At 37.9% G+C, this 17,449-nt stretch overlaps 3 protein-coding genes across 3 annotated transcripts; 2 read left to right on the plus strand and 1 right to left on the minus strand.

Annotated features, from left to right (window-relative positions):
- Positions 1 to 2,124: 2,124 nt before the first annotated feature.
- LOC147289723 (uncharacterized) lies at positions 2,125 to 5,648 on the plus strand. The gene is made up of 5 exons (XM_086237768.1): positions 2,125 to 2,379; positions 2,774 to 3,707; positions 4,243 to 4,338; positions 4,688 to 4,824; positions 5,022 to 5,648. The coding sequence occupies exons 1-5, from the start codon at positions 2,129 to 2,131 to the stop codon at positions 5,212 to 5,214; spliced, it is 1,611 nt and encodes a 536-aa protein (XP_086093894.1). The 5' UTR covers positions 2,125 to 2,128; the 3' UTR covers positions 5,215 to 5,648.
- A 383-nt stretch (positions 5,649 to 6,031) lies between these two features.
- On the plus strand, positions 6,032 to 8,013 carry LOC147289724 (F-box protein CPR1-like). Its single transcript, XM_086235054.1, has one exon. The coding sequence runs from the start codon at positions 6,504 to 6,506 to the stop codon at positions 7,776 to 7,778; it is 1,275 nt and encodes a 424-aa protein (XP_086091180.1). The 5' UTR covers positions 6,032 to 6,503; the 3' UTR covers positions 7,779 to 8,013.
- A 157-nt stretch (positions 8,014 to 8,170) lies between these two features.
- On the minus strand, positions 8,171 to 11,382 carry GLY1 (NAD-dependent glycerol-3-phosphate dehydrogenase family protein). Its single transcript, XM_086235053.1, has 9 exons — positions 10,959 to 11,382; positions 10,726 to 10,862; positions 10,513 to 10,618; positions 10,122 to 10,323; positions 9,931 to 10,018; positions 9,587 to 9,734; positions 8,995 to 9,144; positions 8,756 to 8,905; positions 8,171 to 8,596 (listed from the first exon to the last, which is right to left on the minus strand). Exons 1-9 carry the CDS (start codon positions 11,292 to 11,294, stop codon positions 8,582 to 8,584), a joined length of 1,332 nt encoding a protein of 443 aa, XP_086091179.1. The 5' UTR covers positions 11,295 to 11,382; the 3' UTR covers positions 8,171 to 8,581.
- Between the last annotated feature and the right edge of the window lie 6,067 nt (positions 11,383 to 17,449).

Below are 17,449 nucleotides of genomic sequence, written 5' to 3' on the forward strand. Positions count from 1 at the left end.
TAAATTTAACCCAATATGAAATGACCATAATAAACAAAAAAACAAAACACCAAGATTTTCCCAATCCCACCCTTGCCACCGGCAAGATCGCTGGCGTTTCAACCCGCCCCTTCCCCTCTCTCTTTCTCTCTTGTCATTCCCCTTCTCTCTCTTCGCACTCTCCTTCCCTCTATCTCTTTCCCTCTCTTCTCTCTCCTTTTTTCTCTCTTTTCTTTCCCTCTGTCCTTCTTGGTTCGATCTGTTGTAGAGCGCGGCAAGGAGCAGGTTGAACCGCTAGCAAACTTGCCAATGACAGAGGAGGCTGAGGGTGGGGTCGAGGTGAGGTGAGGTGAGGTGGGGTGGGGTGGGGTTATGCTGGGTTTTGTTGTTTAATGAGGGTATTTTAAGAATTTTAAAGGTGTGAATTGAGAAATTGATAAAATAAAAAAAGAAAAAGGAATGTATAGTGAGAAAAAGAAGGGTGTGCATATAACAACACTCTTTAAAAAAAAAAAAAAATCCAGAGATGACGATTTGAACTTTGATATCTTTCAACATTAAAGAGAAAAATATCATTTAGTTGGTTATAAAGGGTGCTTCTATTTAAGGCTTTGAAAGGGCTATCATTTTCTTTTTCCCTCACCAAATATTTTATATTTGATTTGATATAGGAATGGGCTATTCGAATATGTGGCTACAAGTTTAGGGTTTTATTGGGTTGTAGTGTATATAGATTTATAAAGATTTTTGTAGATTTTTTTCTAAATTATAGACTTTTGCAGAATTTACAGATTTTTATAAAGTTCTTTAGAGTTTATAAAAATCCTTAGAAATCTGCAGGGGAGAGATCAGATTTATAATGACTTTGAAATACACATAAAAATCTTTCAAAGTCTTTAAAAATCCATCATTAAATGAATTTCATAAAAGTCAATAACTTTTTTAATACACAGAGATTGTTACGAATTTTTTATAAGTTTTTAAATGTTTTAATTGAATATCACGTGATTTTTATAGACTCCTTAAAATTCTTACTTGAATACACATAGACTTTTACAGATTTTTTAAAGTTTTTAAAAGTCTTAATTGAATACTACATGACTTTTAAATTTCACAAAAGTCTTTTAAAATCCATATACAATACACCCAATGTCTTTCATCATTGAGAAAATATATATTACTAAATTAATAATTAGTTAGTGAAAAATATATGAAAGGAAAATTCGAATCTAAAATCTTTTAACGTTATCAAGAAAAATATCATCAGACAAATAGAAAATGAGAAAATATCATAAAAATTATCATTAAACAACTAATTAATTGACTTGCCTCATTACTCTCACTTTCTATGATGAAGGGGAAAAAATAAAAAAGTAAAGCAATACAAGTTGCTTGCTTCTTTGTTTCTTCCTTTCATCTTCCTATGGTATTGGGATAATGCATAAATTGTTTATATTGAGGGACCGACGGTGTAGGTGGTTGGACTGCTCACTGTAAGAGAAGTTAGTTAGGTCATAGGTGCACACAGCACACATGGACATTGTAAAATTGGCCATTACGAAATTAACAATATAATCAATAAATGTGGTAAAATTATCAATATTTTCATTGCTACTTAAAAGCTATGAAAAAATATATTCCTCTATTAACTTAATTTCTTCTACCAATCGAAAGCAAATAAGGATTTGATGTGAAGCTATTTACGTCTACCCTACAGTTTAGGGATACTTGAGGTTTTGATTACTCTTCTCAATCAAACTTTATAAAGAGGCAAGAAATTCTCCACATGTCTTCCAAAATCATGCTTAATTAGAGAATTATTAGTATAGCAAAAAAGAAAATCATAAGGACAAAATAAGAACTATTTTGCTTTTATTTGAACAAAGATTTAGATTTGGACTATGATTAGTCCAAAACAAATTGAAAGTCTTATGTAAGCACCAAAAAGGAAAAGTCTTACACAGCAATGTAAAAAACTCCCTTTTTTTTTCTTCTAAAATTAGTAAGTTTGGAGGAAGGTAAGGTAAACTAAACGAAACTTAAATGGGAACAGTGTATGTTTCACCGTCAGAACCAAATCTTAAATTCCTAATCTCATTCCTTTTGCTTAAACTTTGTGAGAGATAGTGACAGAGCGACAAAGACAAAGATGATGGGTCACAGAGAAAGCATCAAACTTGATCCAGTTGCAAATGGGTATTTAATCATTTTGGTGCTAACCCACTTCATCATCTTGGCGGGTGCTTCGATCCATGAATACCAAAACGAGTCCTTTATTCGTCGGTCCAATTCCTTCTTCTTCCATGGCGGTAGTGAGGGTCTCTATGCTTCCAAACTTCAGTCTGATAATGACAAGCCCGCTTCTGAAGATAATCCCGTCAATGGCAAGTCCTTCATCAGGTAAACCAAAGCTGCCAATTTCTAATTTTTTTGTTTTCTGTTTATGAGCCAAAGAGTAATGTATGTTCTTGATCTGTTTGTTTTGGGGAAAAGAATGATGGGTATTTTTTTTAAACCCCTTATTGGTAATTGTTTTGATTTTGTGTTTGTATCTCTTCAAAGCTTGGATTTTGGATGAAATGTACAATGCCACATTCAGTGATTGATTTCTTTCAATGTGGGTTTGACTATCATATACCAGTGCTAGATGTCATGAAATTGAAAACAAAACAGAAGAATGAATTAATGGGAAATTCATTAATGTGGTTATGTTTGATCAAAATGAGGTTTTATAAGTTGTATATATAACGAACAGTTCGAAGGTTTATTCTTCCTTTGCCATATGTAAATTCAGGTTTGAGTCAATCACCTTTCAAAGATCCAAGGAATCTGCTGAAAAAAAGAATGAGATGCAGCAGAGGACTGGCTTGGTTGAGGCTATAGTACTTGAGGTTAGAGACAGGGAGAAGATTGGGGGTTCTTATTTGAACTCTGATGCAATATGCTGCACCCCAGAGCTTTCCAAGGATGGTTCCTGCAAGGTGGGAGAGGTTATCATCCAACAAAACCCAGACAATCCTGATGGGCCGAAAAGGATTCAGGCCTTCTTTGAGGGGAAAAATGAAGAGGCTAAGATGGAAATTCAAACTATTGAGATCAGCAGCACTGGAATGTACTATCTTTATTTTATGTTTTGTGATCCAGAACTTGTGGGCACAATAATCAGTGGAAGAACGGTTTGGAGGAACCCAGATGGTTATTTACCTGGAAAGATGGCGCCATTGATGACATATTTTGGCCTAATGTCTTTAGCTTACCTTGTTCTGGGACTTTTCTGGTTTCTCCGCTTTGTACAGTATTGGAAAGATATAATACAATTGCACTACCACATTAGTGCTGTAATTGGTCTCGGAATGTGTGAAATGGCCATCTGGTATTTTGAATATGCAAATTTCAATTCCACTGGAAGCAGACCTATGGGAATCACCATATGGGCAGTAACCTTTGGTGCTGTTAAAAAAACTGTCTCCCGGCTTCTTCTTTTGGTGGTTTCAATGGGCTATGGTGTTGTGCGGCCAACCCTTGGTGGTATAACCTCAAAAGTACTTCTCCTTGGTGTGACATATTTTGTGGCATCGGAAGCACTTGAGCTTGTAGAACATTTGGGAAATATCAATGACTTTTCTGGAAAGATGAGGCTTTTTCTGGTGCTACCGGTTGCTCTATTGGATGCCTGTTTTATTCTTTGGATCTTTTCATCCTTATCTAAAACCTTGGAAAAGCTTCAGGTAACCTTACTTTTTCACGTTAAACCTTTCCTTACTCATTAAAACCGAGGAGTTATGCAGGTATTAGTATTTCTTTTTCATGTTTTCACGTAGTAGTATATACACATCAGACACAGTATGTGTTACTCTTTTGGTGCATATGCAAGCATTGATTAAAAGTTAAAAAACCCTTATCAGCTACATGAATTCTACTGTATGGCTTGACCTACATCTGCATATTCAATTAATAATAGGCATTGACATTTCCTATCTTGGGTGTGGGTGCATCGAGAAACCTAACCAACATTTATTCAATACAAGGTGAACAATGGAATCCATTCGTATTTTACTGCATGAATGCCTCTGAAAAGATTGCTTTGGTTAGAAAGTATTATAGTCGTTAGGAACACTTTGTTCAATGTGAAAGGGTGGGTTGTTTCTTTTGTGCCTGTTACATATATGGAATAATTTGTTAGCTTGCCCTTTTGAATGCAATACTTTGTATCTAGCTTGAGGAAACTAAGTGAATATGTCCCTTTGTATACTGTGCGCACAGATTCGAAGAAGCATGGCCAAACTTGAGCTCTACCGGAAGTTTACCAATTACCTTGCAGTTTCAGTTCTGCTCTCTGTTGCTTGGATTGGTTATGAGGTTGTTTTTCTTTTCTGTTCATCTGGTCCTTTATTTTATCCCTTCTTCTACCAAACTGGCATTTTAATAGTGATCATTCATCCACAAATAGTTCCTGTTCAGTAAGAATCCCAAATCTCTTTTCTTCAGCTAGAAATTCACAGGCATTTTGATATTATTACTGACCACATCTGGCCAGAGGAGTTTGTACTTTTTAAATAATTAGGCCACAACCTTGCTCTATTCTCCAGCTGTCTATATATAACTTATGTATGTCCTTAATACTCTTTTCTTTTTTCCCTTCTATTCTATGTAGAATAATATGATTTGTATAATTAAAAATTAAGCTTCTGATTTTTTTTCTTTTCAGTTGTATTTCAATGCGTCTGACCCGTTGAGTGAACTGTGGCAAAGAGCTTGGATCATCCCAGCTTTCTGGACTTTGCTTGCATACTTACTGTTGGTAGTTATATGTGTTCTTTGGGCTCCATCTCATAACCCAACTGGGTATGCTCTAAATCCTTGCCTTCTTTTAATTCCATTCTGCAAGTTTCTGGATTTGCTTCAGTTGGCTACATATCAAAAAAGATTGAGTGCCAATTGTTTCCCTCGTACAGAATGTGCATGCTTCAGTTTTCTTAAGGAATTTTTAAAAGACCTGGTGAGGGAACTTTTGAATATTGATTTATTTTGGGTTTGTGCAGATATGCATACTCAGAGGAGACTGGGGATTACTTTGATGAGGAGGGTATCGCGCTCACTGGAAGTGGTGTTAAGGTGGCCGGCAGTGATTTGGCAAGCAAGCTAGAAAGGAAGGAAAGGAAGGTGGCATCAAGTGCAGTAGATCATCATGTGTTTGGGCTTGGGGAAGATCTAGAGGAGGACAAGAGAGAATGATGACCCTGTTTTCTACCTGATATCCTTTGAGTCTCTCTGGATATCCAAATTCCTTTGCAGGAACTTGGGTTCACTATATTGTCATACCTCATGTATTTCTTGTAGAAAAGGCTAGAGAAAGAAAAGGGGTGAATACAGAGAAAGGGGTTGGGGGGCTTATGTCTTTTGACATTAGAGAATGCTTAATGAATGAATGAAACCTAGGCTGTAGGGGTCTTTTGTAAGACAAACCGTATACATTCGTGATAGGAAGTGTTTTTGTTTTTTGTTTTTTTGTTTTCCGAATTAGGCAGAAATCAGGCACTCATGTAGTCATGTGAAATGCGTTGTCGTTGCATTATATAAGCTAACACCTGTTAAATTGGACAGAAGTAGAACGGACGTGTGGTCAGGTTACAGGTTGATTTGGGCCATTTTGGCTAGTGGTAGGAATATTTTACTGGTAACTAATAAGGCACTCATTTTTTTCTTTTTTCTTTTTTCTTTTTTTTTAATCTCTCTCTCTCTCTCTCTCTCTCTCTCTCTCTCTCTCTCTCTCTCTCTCTCTCTCTCTCTATTGTGTTTGTGTGGTTGGCACTTGGCAGATGGTCAAAGTCCCTTGCTTTTCTTCTTTGTTAGGTAAAGGAAAAGAAAAGAGCAGCTAAGAAGTGAGAAAAAAATAAAGGTAAAAAAGGGGGAAGGTCCACCGTCCACCATCGTAACCAAGAGAGAGGGAGCAACTAAAGCAGGGGATCCACTAGTTAGTTAAAGTAGTCTGATTCACCTTGTAAGAGGGGTTTCCACATTAGAAGAATCGAGAATAAGAACCAACAATCAGAGTAAACTAATCAGAAAGTTTAAGAAAAAAACAAAGGGTACCATCAAGCTTTAAACTCTGTCGGTCAGATTCACTGTTTCACTTGAAGTGTATGGATGGCTCTTCAAACAGAGTAATAGATGTGGCTTTGGCACAAGGTGTAACGTTTCCAATTAAAATACAAGTGAGTAGTGAGTACAGCAAAGAAGGCTGAAACGGGCGTTAATGTGCTTCACACACATCACAAATATCACATGGTTTTGGCCCTTTTGGGTGAGTTTCTCTCGACAGATGGAGTGCTTTACACATAGCCACACCGCCACCCCTCCAGCGCAAAAAGAGGAGAGGTAGACAGATATAGATAAGAGATAGAGATAGAAATAGAGATAGGTGCCCACCTAACCACGCCACCGAAAAGAAGAAGAAGAAACAAAAAGGAACAAACCTAACCCAAAACCCCAACCACCGCCACCACCCAAAACCCAGATCAGAAATGGAGCTTCCGGAGGATATCATTGTGGACATACTCAAAAGGCTGCCTGCAAAGACTTTGGTTCGATCCAGGTGCGTATGCAAACCCTGGTGCTCTCTGATTACCAGTCCAAGCTTCATCAGAGCCCACCTCAAAAAAAACCGATCTCTATTCCAGTCCAGTGTGGGGCAAACCACTCGCATCATTCTGTCACGGTATTGTGATACCCTTTTGGCCTTGGACTCTGAAAACAACAATGTTGCTGAAGCAGTGGAGCTGGATTTGCAGATGGTCCGAAATCTGCCTTACTATGTTAAGGGTCACTCTGATGGGTTGCTCTGCTTGGTTATTAATGATGGGATGAAGGGTATGCTTGTTATATACAACCCATCAATCCAAGAGTACAGGAAGCTACCTCTTCCTAGTAATTTTCGAAGTACTAGGGAGGTAATTGGGATTGGTTATGATTCCTCTACTGATGATTACAAGGTGGTCAGAGTCCCATCTAACTATTGCAGGTTGAAATGCCCTGACTATACTCCTAAAGTTGAGGTCTTGACCCTGAAATCCAATACTTGGAGGAAGATCCCAGACAAGGACACACCTCCTTATTTCATTGAGCACATCTTCCAAGCCACTGAAATCAATGGTGGGCTTTATTGGCTTGCTGAGGATCAAAAATCTGGGAGGTGTTTGATTGTGCGTTTTGATTTGGCTGAGGAGAAGTTCAAGGTGGTGCCTCCACCACCTGATGAGAATGGTAGGAGCATATCATGGCTTGGGCCTCTGAAAGACTGCCTTTGTGTGGTTCACACTAGGAGGTTGAGTGACGTCCATGTTTGGGCAACCAGTGATGACAAAACTTGGAGGAAAATCATCACCACTTCGAGGTATCCGAGGATTCCCGGACGAGACCCTTTCCTCGACTCTTTTCGCTATATGCCGCTGTGTTTTACTGCCGATGGAAGAGTGCTGATGAGTGTTAGAGGAGAGAGATTTGTTATGTTTGATCCGAGAAACAATATGTTTGCAAATGTTGAAATCCGAGGTGCTGAGCATTGGTTGCAGGAGACCTTGTACTGTGAAAGTCTAGTTTCCCCCGGAGGCGGCATGCATGAGACTGAGTCTGCTTCGGCTTCAACTTTGGTTTCTGGTCGTCGTGTTTATGATACAGAGGGAAATCAAACAGAGGCGGAGGACACCACAAACAGCCTTCGGCAACTGCTTATTGGTTTGAAGAGGGAAGTCTCCAACTTGTTGGCTTGTACCGTTACCCACAGGAATGCGCAGCCATGATAATTGAGAAGACTTCCAACTTTGGAGACACGACAACTTCTTTACTAGTTATGATCAGTAAGAACCACTTTACAGTTTTATTGCCTCTGAACTTTGCTGGTGTACTATTTGAGTTTTTGTTTTGTTGTTCATGACCTACCGAGTCTTTTCCTTTGTTCTTTCCTTTTTATAAGAAACAATGACCCACGGAGTCATCGAGTCCACGAATTATATGGTCAAGTCAACTTTTATATGTGAGATTGATGCTTTGTTGCATTGCATCCATCTTCATGTGGGTATGGACAGAGCTTTTATGCGTCTGTCTAGACAACAGGTTCATGGTCAACGTCAACTTCGATGACTCCCGAGCCATGCTTTATGGGAAGTGTTAAATGCGGAGACCAACTTGTTGCATCCAAAGCTCATGTGATGCGAGGGAGAGAAGAAGGAAAAAAACTGCTGCGGATGCATCAAGTTCAACTCTGGATATAACATCTTCTTCGTTATTTGTACTCTCCAATTACACATAAAAAAGTGCGTACCTTTAATGGAAGAATGCAACTGATTGATCAAGCTTTTAGTTGGAAAACATAAATGCTCATATTTTCTATCTGTTCACTCAATAAGATTCAAACCCTTCTTTCAGAATTCCTCTATTTGACAATTCTAGATAAGTATAATCAGAGATGCACAAAATTGTTCTCCTGCTCGAATTTAGGAGGGAATATGAACAGAGAGAATGAATCCCACTGTATGCTGAACTCTGTTGTATCTAACCATAGCGCTTGTGCTTAAACTATCTCTTCTTGAAGTAGTCCATGGTTTCAGACTTCTTCAACCTACAATTGAAATTTAATATCCCAATGAATTACAAATATGTAAGGTAAGAAACTCAAAGTTGAAAAAAAAAATGAAATTAATAAAAACAAATAAAACCAAGAGTCACAGCTTGTTTTCTTTCTGTTATCATATCCAATGGGGAGGGATAGAGTAAGGACCTGAGGGAGGCTCATCAGCTCAAGAACAGCTTTCTTTGGAGTCAATTCATTGTCAATAATCCGAGCTACTGCAGTCAAAACTGGCATCTTCACATTATATTTCTGCGCTAGTGTAATCACAGCTCCTGCTGTTGATACACCCTCTGCCACCTAGTAAATACAGACATTGGGTTACCACAACAATGAGCCATGAGCACAATTTCAACTTCTAACAGGCATATCAAAATTTCATTAAGCACCTCATTCATGGAACTTAGTATATCATCAAGTGTCTCCCCTGATCCAAGACGAACCCCAACTGTTCTGTTTCTGGAAAGGTTCACAAAACATGTAAGCATAATGTCTCCAATTCCTGATAGACCAGTAATTGTTGTCGGCTTCGCACCCATCTTCAGGAGATAAAATGGAGGGAAAAGCAGTGAGACAACAGGAGCTAACCATACAAATAATTCATTTGCAACGGCATAATAAATCATACTGACAGTATGAGATTACAACAAAAATCATTGAAAAATATAGAAACCAGGGCAAGAACCAGGGCCACAAAACACCAATTATCAAAGAAACAAGACACGTAATTTGAGCAAAATACTGGTAGTTTTGTTTGGGGAGGGGGGGGGGGGGGGGGGTTGTGTGTAGAAACACATATATCAACTGTAAGCTACAGCACTGCCATGATTTTTGCATGGATGTGGTATATATCAACCATATTAGGGCATAATATGCCACAAAAATATATATATATATATGTATATATGTAAAACAATGCTTTTCTTTATTATCCTTATCATCTTTTGGTCGGAGAATAATGATTTTCAGCAAGTAAGGTACCTTAGTAGCCAGCCATCGTATCTCTGAGCATCCTTGTGCAACAAGAGCTGCCATAGAGTTATTACCAAGATTCATCCCGTCAACAATCCCTGCGGCTATTGCAAGCACATTCTTGAGAGCACCTGCAACTTCTACCCCTGTGACATCACTGGTATTTATCAGAGGTTATGAGCTGGGTCCGTCCACTTGAATCTATATAAATTGTTTGTCACTGTACATATAGGACCCAGGCTATGTGAAGTTGGAAGACATAGATATGCAAGCCGACTACGCATCCAAGACCAAATTATATACATAGAAAACCTAATTCCACTTAATCTAGTGATTTAATGAAGATCCACAACCTTGAAGTGCTGATTCTTAGATAGCTAGAAGCTAGTAGCTGCTGAGCTGCATTTGCCAATTTTTTGTCTTTTGAGGCTACAACCATTGCTACAAAAGCAAAAAGTAAGAGCAAAACATGATCAGTAATTTAGTACCCTTAAAACATGAATCAGTGGAACATATTGATTCAATGTTATTGCTTATATAACACCTGTTGGCAATTTGTTCATCAGCTCCAGCGCAAAAGAAGGCCCGGATAGTGCAATGAAAGGCTGGCGAGGATTCTTCAATGCTTGGGGGATGATTTGAGACATTGTCCTCAACGTGTTGAGCTCTAAGCCCTTGCTAACAGATATGAATGGCAAGCCTGGATAAACATGTTCTGCAATTCCCTCAAGAAAAGAGGAGCTGAACTGCAATATCACAGACAAAGATTCAGGGACCTGCCTCAGGCAAAACCATTTCTAAAGGTGGGAATTGAACATTATACCAATCTGTCATATACTCATAGTCTCATAGGTAAAAGCATTTCTCGGATTCATAAGAAAACAGATATCAAGTGAAAAAATGCAAGGCAAACAGAGTAATGGGGCCGGAAGAACCTGCACAGGGACTGCATGAAAGCAATAGTCAGCACCAAGCAAAGCAGCTTTGGCATCAGTGGTTGCAATTACATTGTCTGGTAGCTTGTGTTCTGGGAAGTACTTGCTGTGAAGAAAGAAACCCAATTACATTTCAAAGAAATCATGGCTTCCATAAAAGAGTGTTTATGCATAAAAGTTGATGCTGGAGTCAGTCAGTCAGATAAGTCTTACCCATTACAATGGTTCCTATTAATAGACTCACAAACTTGAGCATCACGCACGAGCATGTTGACTTCCATTTGAGCTTTTCTATTTGCAACATGGGCAGCCATTGCCGTAGCAAAAGACCCACCTCCAAGCACCACCACCTAAAAAACCCAAAACCAAAAAAGCTTAATTTGAAGTGAAAAACAACAGCTTTTGCAATTCTACGAGGCCAAACACAAATTGGGAAAGTGGTAGACCTTGTTGGTGCGTTCAAGGACGTCGGTCTTGGTCTTGGAGCGCCAGGTCCTGGACCAGCGGACCAGCTTCTCCCAGGCCAACTGGACTGCCCGGCGGCGGTCCCGGGTCCGCTCCGAAGCGGACTCCGGAACCGGGTCGGGGAATTGGGACTGTGGTTCGGAAGTGACAGCGTAACAAGGAGTGATTGGAGAGTGCAGGCTGAGAAGGAGCGTGGGATTGTTAGAATGATTCAATCTTCCGGGTTTGAGATTGTACGGAATGGGTCGGGTGGGGTTTGAGTTGAAGGGAAGGAGTGGATTTAGAAATGGCGGTGGTGGCTCCAACAGCGCCGCCATTGTTACCCTTCAAGCAGTTTTGTTGGAGCTTTTTCTATCCGCCGCCCTTTTTCTTTTTCTTGTTATTATTGGAAATAACTTGCCTATCACATCCACATCCATAGAGAGAGAGAGAGAGAGAGAGAGAGAGAGAGAGATGATGCCACATCCCCAAAAACCGGAGTCCCTCTCGTTATTATTTATGGACTGTAGCAGTCTGGCAGGTATGCTGTATATTTAAGGAATGTAATTCAATAATGCTAATTGTTGACCTTTTTTTTCACATTTGTATTTTATTTAATGTGTCATTACTTCACTGAAAGGGTATTTTTTTTTTTTTAGATTTTTTTTTTAGATTTTTAGTGTCCAATGTATGAATGTCATGTAAGATGGTATGAAATTTTGGTATAAAAATATGATAAGTGTAGCATTATTGAATGTAATTATCTCAGTGGCAAATAAAAAGAAAGGGTAATTTAATTGAGAAATTTAACTCAATAACCTACTTTTCCACCCAACCTACAATGTGTTTGGCTACAGGAAAAAAAATTTGGGATTTTTAAAAAATTCTGCATTTCAAGTATGAAAAATTAAAAGTTTCATGTTTAGTTAAATTAATAAAAAAATTCACAAATTATGAAGGAAATATTTTTGAGATTTTCAGAGCTTAAAACCTAAATTTAAATTCCAATAAAATAAGTATCATTCTACAATTTCTATTCAAGCATGAATTCTCTTTTGCAAATGGAAAAAAACTTCAAAATTCTAAAAAAAACAAAATTACTCATAACAAAATTACCTATTACATCACAAGCATCTATTCTTTATGCTCCAAGATGAAAAACAATTATGGTGCGTTTGGATGAAGTAATTTGAAACTACTAAAGAATTCACAAATGACAGAATTAAAAATGACGTGATTTAAAATTCTAGAATTTGTAAATTCTCTTGTTTGGATAAATGTAATCATAATGAAATTTAAATACGAAAGTTATAGTAGTTTTATAAAAGAGTGATAGTGATGGTGATGGTGTCAACAATAAAAATGATGTTTGTGATAAGTTGATGATGGTAGTAGGGGTGATGGCCCACGGGCGAGGGGAGAAATGGTGGTGGCAAAAATTGGGGTATTGGAGGTGTTGGCAACGGCGACATTGGCAGTGATGGTGATGGTAGTGGTGACGGCAACGGCAATGGTGGTGGTGATGGCACTGGTGATGGAGGCGGCGGCGGCGGTGTCAGTGTCGGTGATGGTGGTGTCAGTGGTGGTGACGGTGGCGGCGATGGTAATGGTAATAGTGGCGGATGTGGTGGTGTTGGTAGTGGTGGCAGCGGGTAGTGGTAGTGATGGTGGCAGTGTCGGTGGTGGTGGTGGTAACGGTGGCGGCAGTGGTGGTCATAGTGGTGGTGGCAAAGGTGGCGGCGGTGGTGGTCGTAGTGGTGGCGGCGGTGGTGGTGGCGGCGGAGGTGGCGGCGGTGGAGGTGTTGTCGGTGGTTGCGGTGGTGATGGTGGCGGCAGAGGTGGCGGTGGCAGTGGTGGTGACGATGGTGGTGGTGGTAGCGGCGACATGGTGATAGTGGTGGTGGTATTGTAATTAATTGACAAGCTGATGGGTGGACACGGCTTTTTTTATTTTATAAAAATTGAAATTTTGAAAATGACACCAATTTATGTGAAATTTAAACTTGGAATTTACAGCCTTCAAATTCCAAATTTTTTTCCATATAGAATTTACGAAATTCTATATTTATGGACCCAAACAAGGAAATTAGAGTATGTAATTTCTTAAATGCTGAGTTTTGTTTAAATTTCAAGTTTTTTTTCTCCATCCAAACACACCATTAAGGTAAAAACAATATAGAGCATTTTGAACTTACTTTTTTAAACAATTATTTCCATTTGTTGTCCATTTTTTGGCAAACAATGTTAGAAATCTATTAAGTTTCCATGTGAGCGACTATATAAATTAATTTCTATATATGATTTTAAATGCAACCATAAAATTCTAAACTTAAAACCATATACTCTAAACTTTAAACTTTAGCCCTAAACCCTTATACCCTAAGTCTCATTATTGCACATGATTTGTCAGATTTATGTTAGATTAGTCCAAATTTCATACTTAAAATCTAACATGCAGTCTGCATAAGCCATATTCAAATATACCAATTGTACCATTATATCATTGTTATAATATACCAAATATATCTTAGGGTTTGATCATGCAAATATTTCAATGAATCACATAATAGAAGCACAAAATATTTAAATTAATTATATTAATTACCTAAACGGATATTATCTTCAATAATTTTAAATTAAAAATAAATATATCTTGAATAATTATTTTAATTAAAAAATATAAAATTAAAGATGTCTTAAATGATATTATTTTTTATAATTTTTAAAATTAATTTATATTAATTATCTTAATTTTAAGAGATAATATAGGTCAAAATTCCAAAAACTACATTAGCGTACTAAAAAAATATATTTAAATACAAATCTAAATAACTATATAATTTTAGTCCGAATAACAGTATAACACTCTAAAATTGTGCCTATAATTGTCTCTTAATTAAATTACCCAAACTGATTACTGAATCGAGTCGGTAAACACAACTCGTGTTACATTGCCAAAAAACACGACTCGTGTTAGATGTCCTCCAAACGTTTCCGTTCTCTTCTTCTCCAAACGTGCGCTCTCTCTTATTTGTTTTAAGATCTAGTCGTAGATGTTCCGACTCCTGCTGGTGAATTATATATATCTCTCTCTGTCCCAGGTACTCTCTCTCTCTCTCTAGTTTCCAGGCTGTTTTTGTTATTTATGAGTTGCGATCGGATTGAGTTCCTTCTAAATTTGTTGAAATCTCTCTATTTTTCCAGGTTGTTTTGTTTATTTATGAGTTGGGATCGGATTGAATTTCTGCTAAATTTATTGAAAGATTGAGACTTTCTGCTTAGTTTGTTGAAAGATCGAGACTTTCTGCTAAGTTTGTTGAAAAATTGGGACTTTCTCTTAAGATTGTTGAAAAATTCGGAGTTTCTGTCAACATTGTTAAAAAACTGGGACTTTCTGCTAATTTTGTTGAAAAATTGGGACTTTCTGTTGAAAAATTGTGACTTTTTGGTGTTTGGAGTAAGAACCCTAGGCTAGATGTCAGTTAGTTATCCTGTCCAAGTTTCTGCGCTCATGAGAGCTGATGCTGCTACCAAAGGAAAGAGTAGATCCCAGTCGTCCCTTGAAGCACCGTCCTCTGATCATATTCATCACTTTACAACATCAAAAACATCATCATCAGCAAGAAGACGATCAATGAATATTAATATTTGAAAGAGGGTATGTGAGAAAGTGACTGAATTCAATTGGAGAGTACCAATTCAAGCAAAACGTTTAACAGATTATCCAATTTTGGCCTAAACAAGAGAAAAAAGGGTACTTTTAGATGCTCCAAGATACTGAGATCTCTGTAGAACAAGCTTGTTCCCAAAAACAGTGGAACAAGCAATTACAAGCAGAATTCTAAAATTGAAGAGGGACAATTCAATGCCAACAATTGGATGCAAAGAAATGGCCAAGAAATTAAAAAATCAGACGGTATTGTGTTGATCGAATTCTTATGTAGCTAACAAGTCAAATGCAATCATAGAGCGTTCTTGGTCCTTGTATCATCAGTTAGTTTGACACAAGCATAACAACAAACTGTTGTAATACCTACATTGCTTCACAAGTAACAACAACCAACAAGGAAAATACGAGGCTTACCTCAGTTTACTGTTTGGACAAGGACCCACGGAGGCTTCTGAACTCTTCAGACATTTTGTTCGAGAGAGTGTTGAACTGTTCAAACATTTTGGCTGAGAGATTGTTGACATCAGCTCTCACTTCATCCAAACACTTTATTATGATTTTTGTGTCCAGGGATTTTCCATTGATGCGTAACACTTACTCCCACCCTTATTTTCTTCATGGGAGAGAGGATCTCTTGCCTCTGATCAAAGTGGTTGAGAAGCAAAAATCAAAGAGGTAAGTCGAAGGTGGGAGCCCCACCATCTGGTTCATTGCTGCCACCACCTCTGTCAATTAAAGAGAGAATGTCGCTCATGGATTTAAAGATGGATGAAGTGAGAGCTGATGTCAACAATCTCTCTTTAATTGACAGAGGTGGTGGCAGCAATGAACCAGATGGTGGGGCTCCCACCTTCGACTTACCTCTTTGATTTTTGCTTCTCAACCACTTTGATCAGAGGCAAGAGATTCTCTCTCCCATGAAGAAAATAAGGGTGGGAGTAAGTGTTACGCATCAATGGATCCTGTGAAAATTCCTGGACACAAAAATCATAATAAAGTGTTTGGATGAAGTGAGAGCTGATGTCAACAATCTCTCAGCCAAAATGTTTGAACAGTTTAACACTCTCTCGAACAAAATGTCTGAAGAGTTCGGAAGGCTCCGTGGGTCCTTGTCCAAACAGTAAACTGAGGTAAGCCTCGTATTTTCCTTGTTGGTTGTTGTTACTTGTGAAGCAATGTAGGTACTACAATAGTTTGTTGTTATGCTTGTGTCAAACTAACTGATGATACAAGGACCGAGAACGCTCTATGATTGCATTTGACTTGTTAGCTACATAAGAATTCGATCAACACAATACCGTCTGATTTTTTAATTTCTTGGCCATTTCTTTGCATCCCATTGTTGGCATTGAATTGTCCCTCTTCAATTTTAGAATTCTGCTTGTAATTGCTTGTTCCACTATTTTTGGGAACAAGCTTGTTCTACAGAGATCTCAGTATCTTGGAGCATCTAAAAGTACCCTTTTTTCTCTTGTTTAGGCCAAAATTGGATAATCTGTTAAACGTTTTGCTTGAATTGGTACTCTCCAATTGAATTCAGTCACTTTCTCACATACCCTCTTTCAAATAGGTAAACCTCTAGGACAAAGGGTACTTGTTGCTCTTGGAGGAGCACTCCAAGCTGCTTTACTGGTTTTGGCATTGTGGAAGCCATTAGAAAATTCTATGTTGGAGGAGCTGAGAGTGAAGATATGGGGTGCAAGTTTTAAAAGTTGGAAAGGTTGAAGAGAGAGATGAGGAAAAAATTAATAATAATTGCTGGGTTATCTGGTAGACATGACCTCTCCTGCATGTAAAAGCAAATGGAGAATTTTATGTCATATATTTGATATTACAATTATTGTTGCTTTATGTTGAATTGCAAAAGATATTATTTCCTTATGGATGCCAAGTGTTTTTCTTTTATGCAGGGAGTAGTTAATGAAGAGAAAGTAGATTAACATACCTTCGTATTCCATGTCTCCCCAAGAACTGGAAGCTGCGGTAGAACGAAATGGATGTTTTAGCACAGAGATAATTGAAAACTTACCTCCTGTCATGCCACTTGACTCTGTCCCTAAAACCCAACTCTATGCATCTCACATGAGAGCTGCCATGGAAGGACTCGTCAAACAACAATTTGGAGAAGAAATCTTAGACGAGGTCTTCGACTTATATCGTAAGAAATTTGAAGAGCAACTCTCAATCTTTGAGTCAGGGAAGGCACTTAACTTTCCTGCTGTGCCTGCAAGTCATAGTGACTTGAACTTGATGTTTTACTATAAGTGAAGCTATAGTTTTAATTTTCTTTAGCTTCATCATTATGTTTGTTTTTATTATATGACCAAGTGACATGTAAAATTGCTGCCTGCAATATATAAATTTGTAAGCCACCTATAATAAGCAGGAGAGAGATACTCTTAACCTGAGAGACAATGCTTATTTAAATACAATGTTTGGAATCATGGAATAATCTTACTTATTTAAGTTACACATATATCATGTTATTATATTGTCCCATTAGCTTCTTACTTATCACGCATTTTGAAAACTATTAGACTCACGAAGTCTGATATCAGGACTCAGTTACAAGTGATGTTTACTTGTGCAAATGAAGATTGTAGTTGATGACCTTCAGAAATAAGAAACTCCATGCTAAACAGAGTATCAGAAACGATTCGCAACAACCCATGAACAATTCCCTCTTCTTAGCAATGCTTCGTGAATCAATGAAGTATTTAAAATTGGCACAATTAAAAACACCCTAATATAACCAGTCATTTCAGACCAACAAAAAAAAAAACCTGTCATATAATTGAAACACAAGGCTCAGACCAAAAAAAA

Source organism: Dryas octopetala, chromosome 3 (genome assembly GCF_963921425.1).
Source record: "Dryas octopetala chromosome 3, drDryOcto1.1, whole genome shotgun sequence".
Lineage (NCBI taxonomy): Eukaryota > Viridiplantae > Streptophyta > Magnoliopsida > Rosales > Rosaceae > Dryas > Dryas octopetala.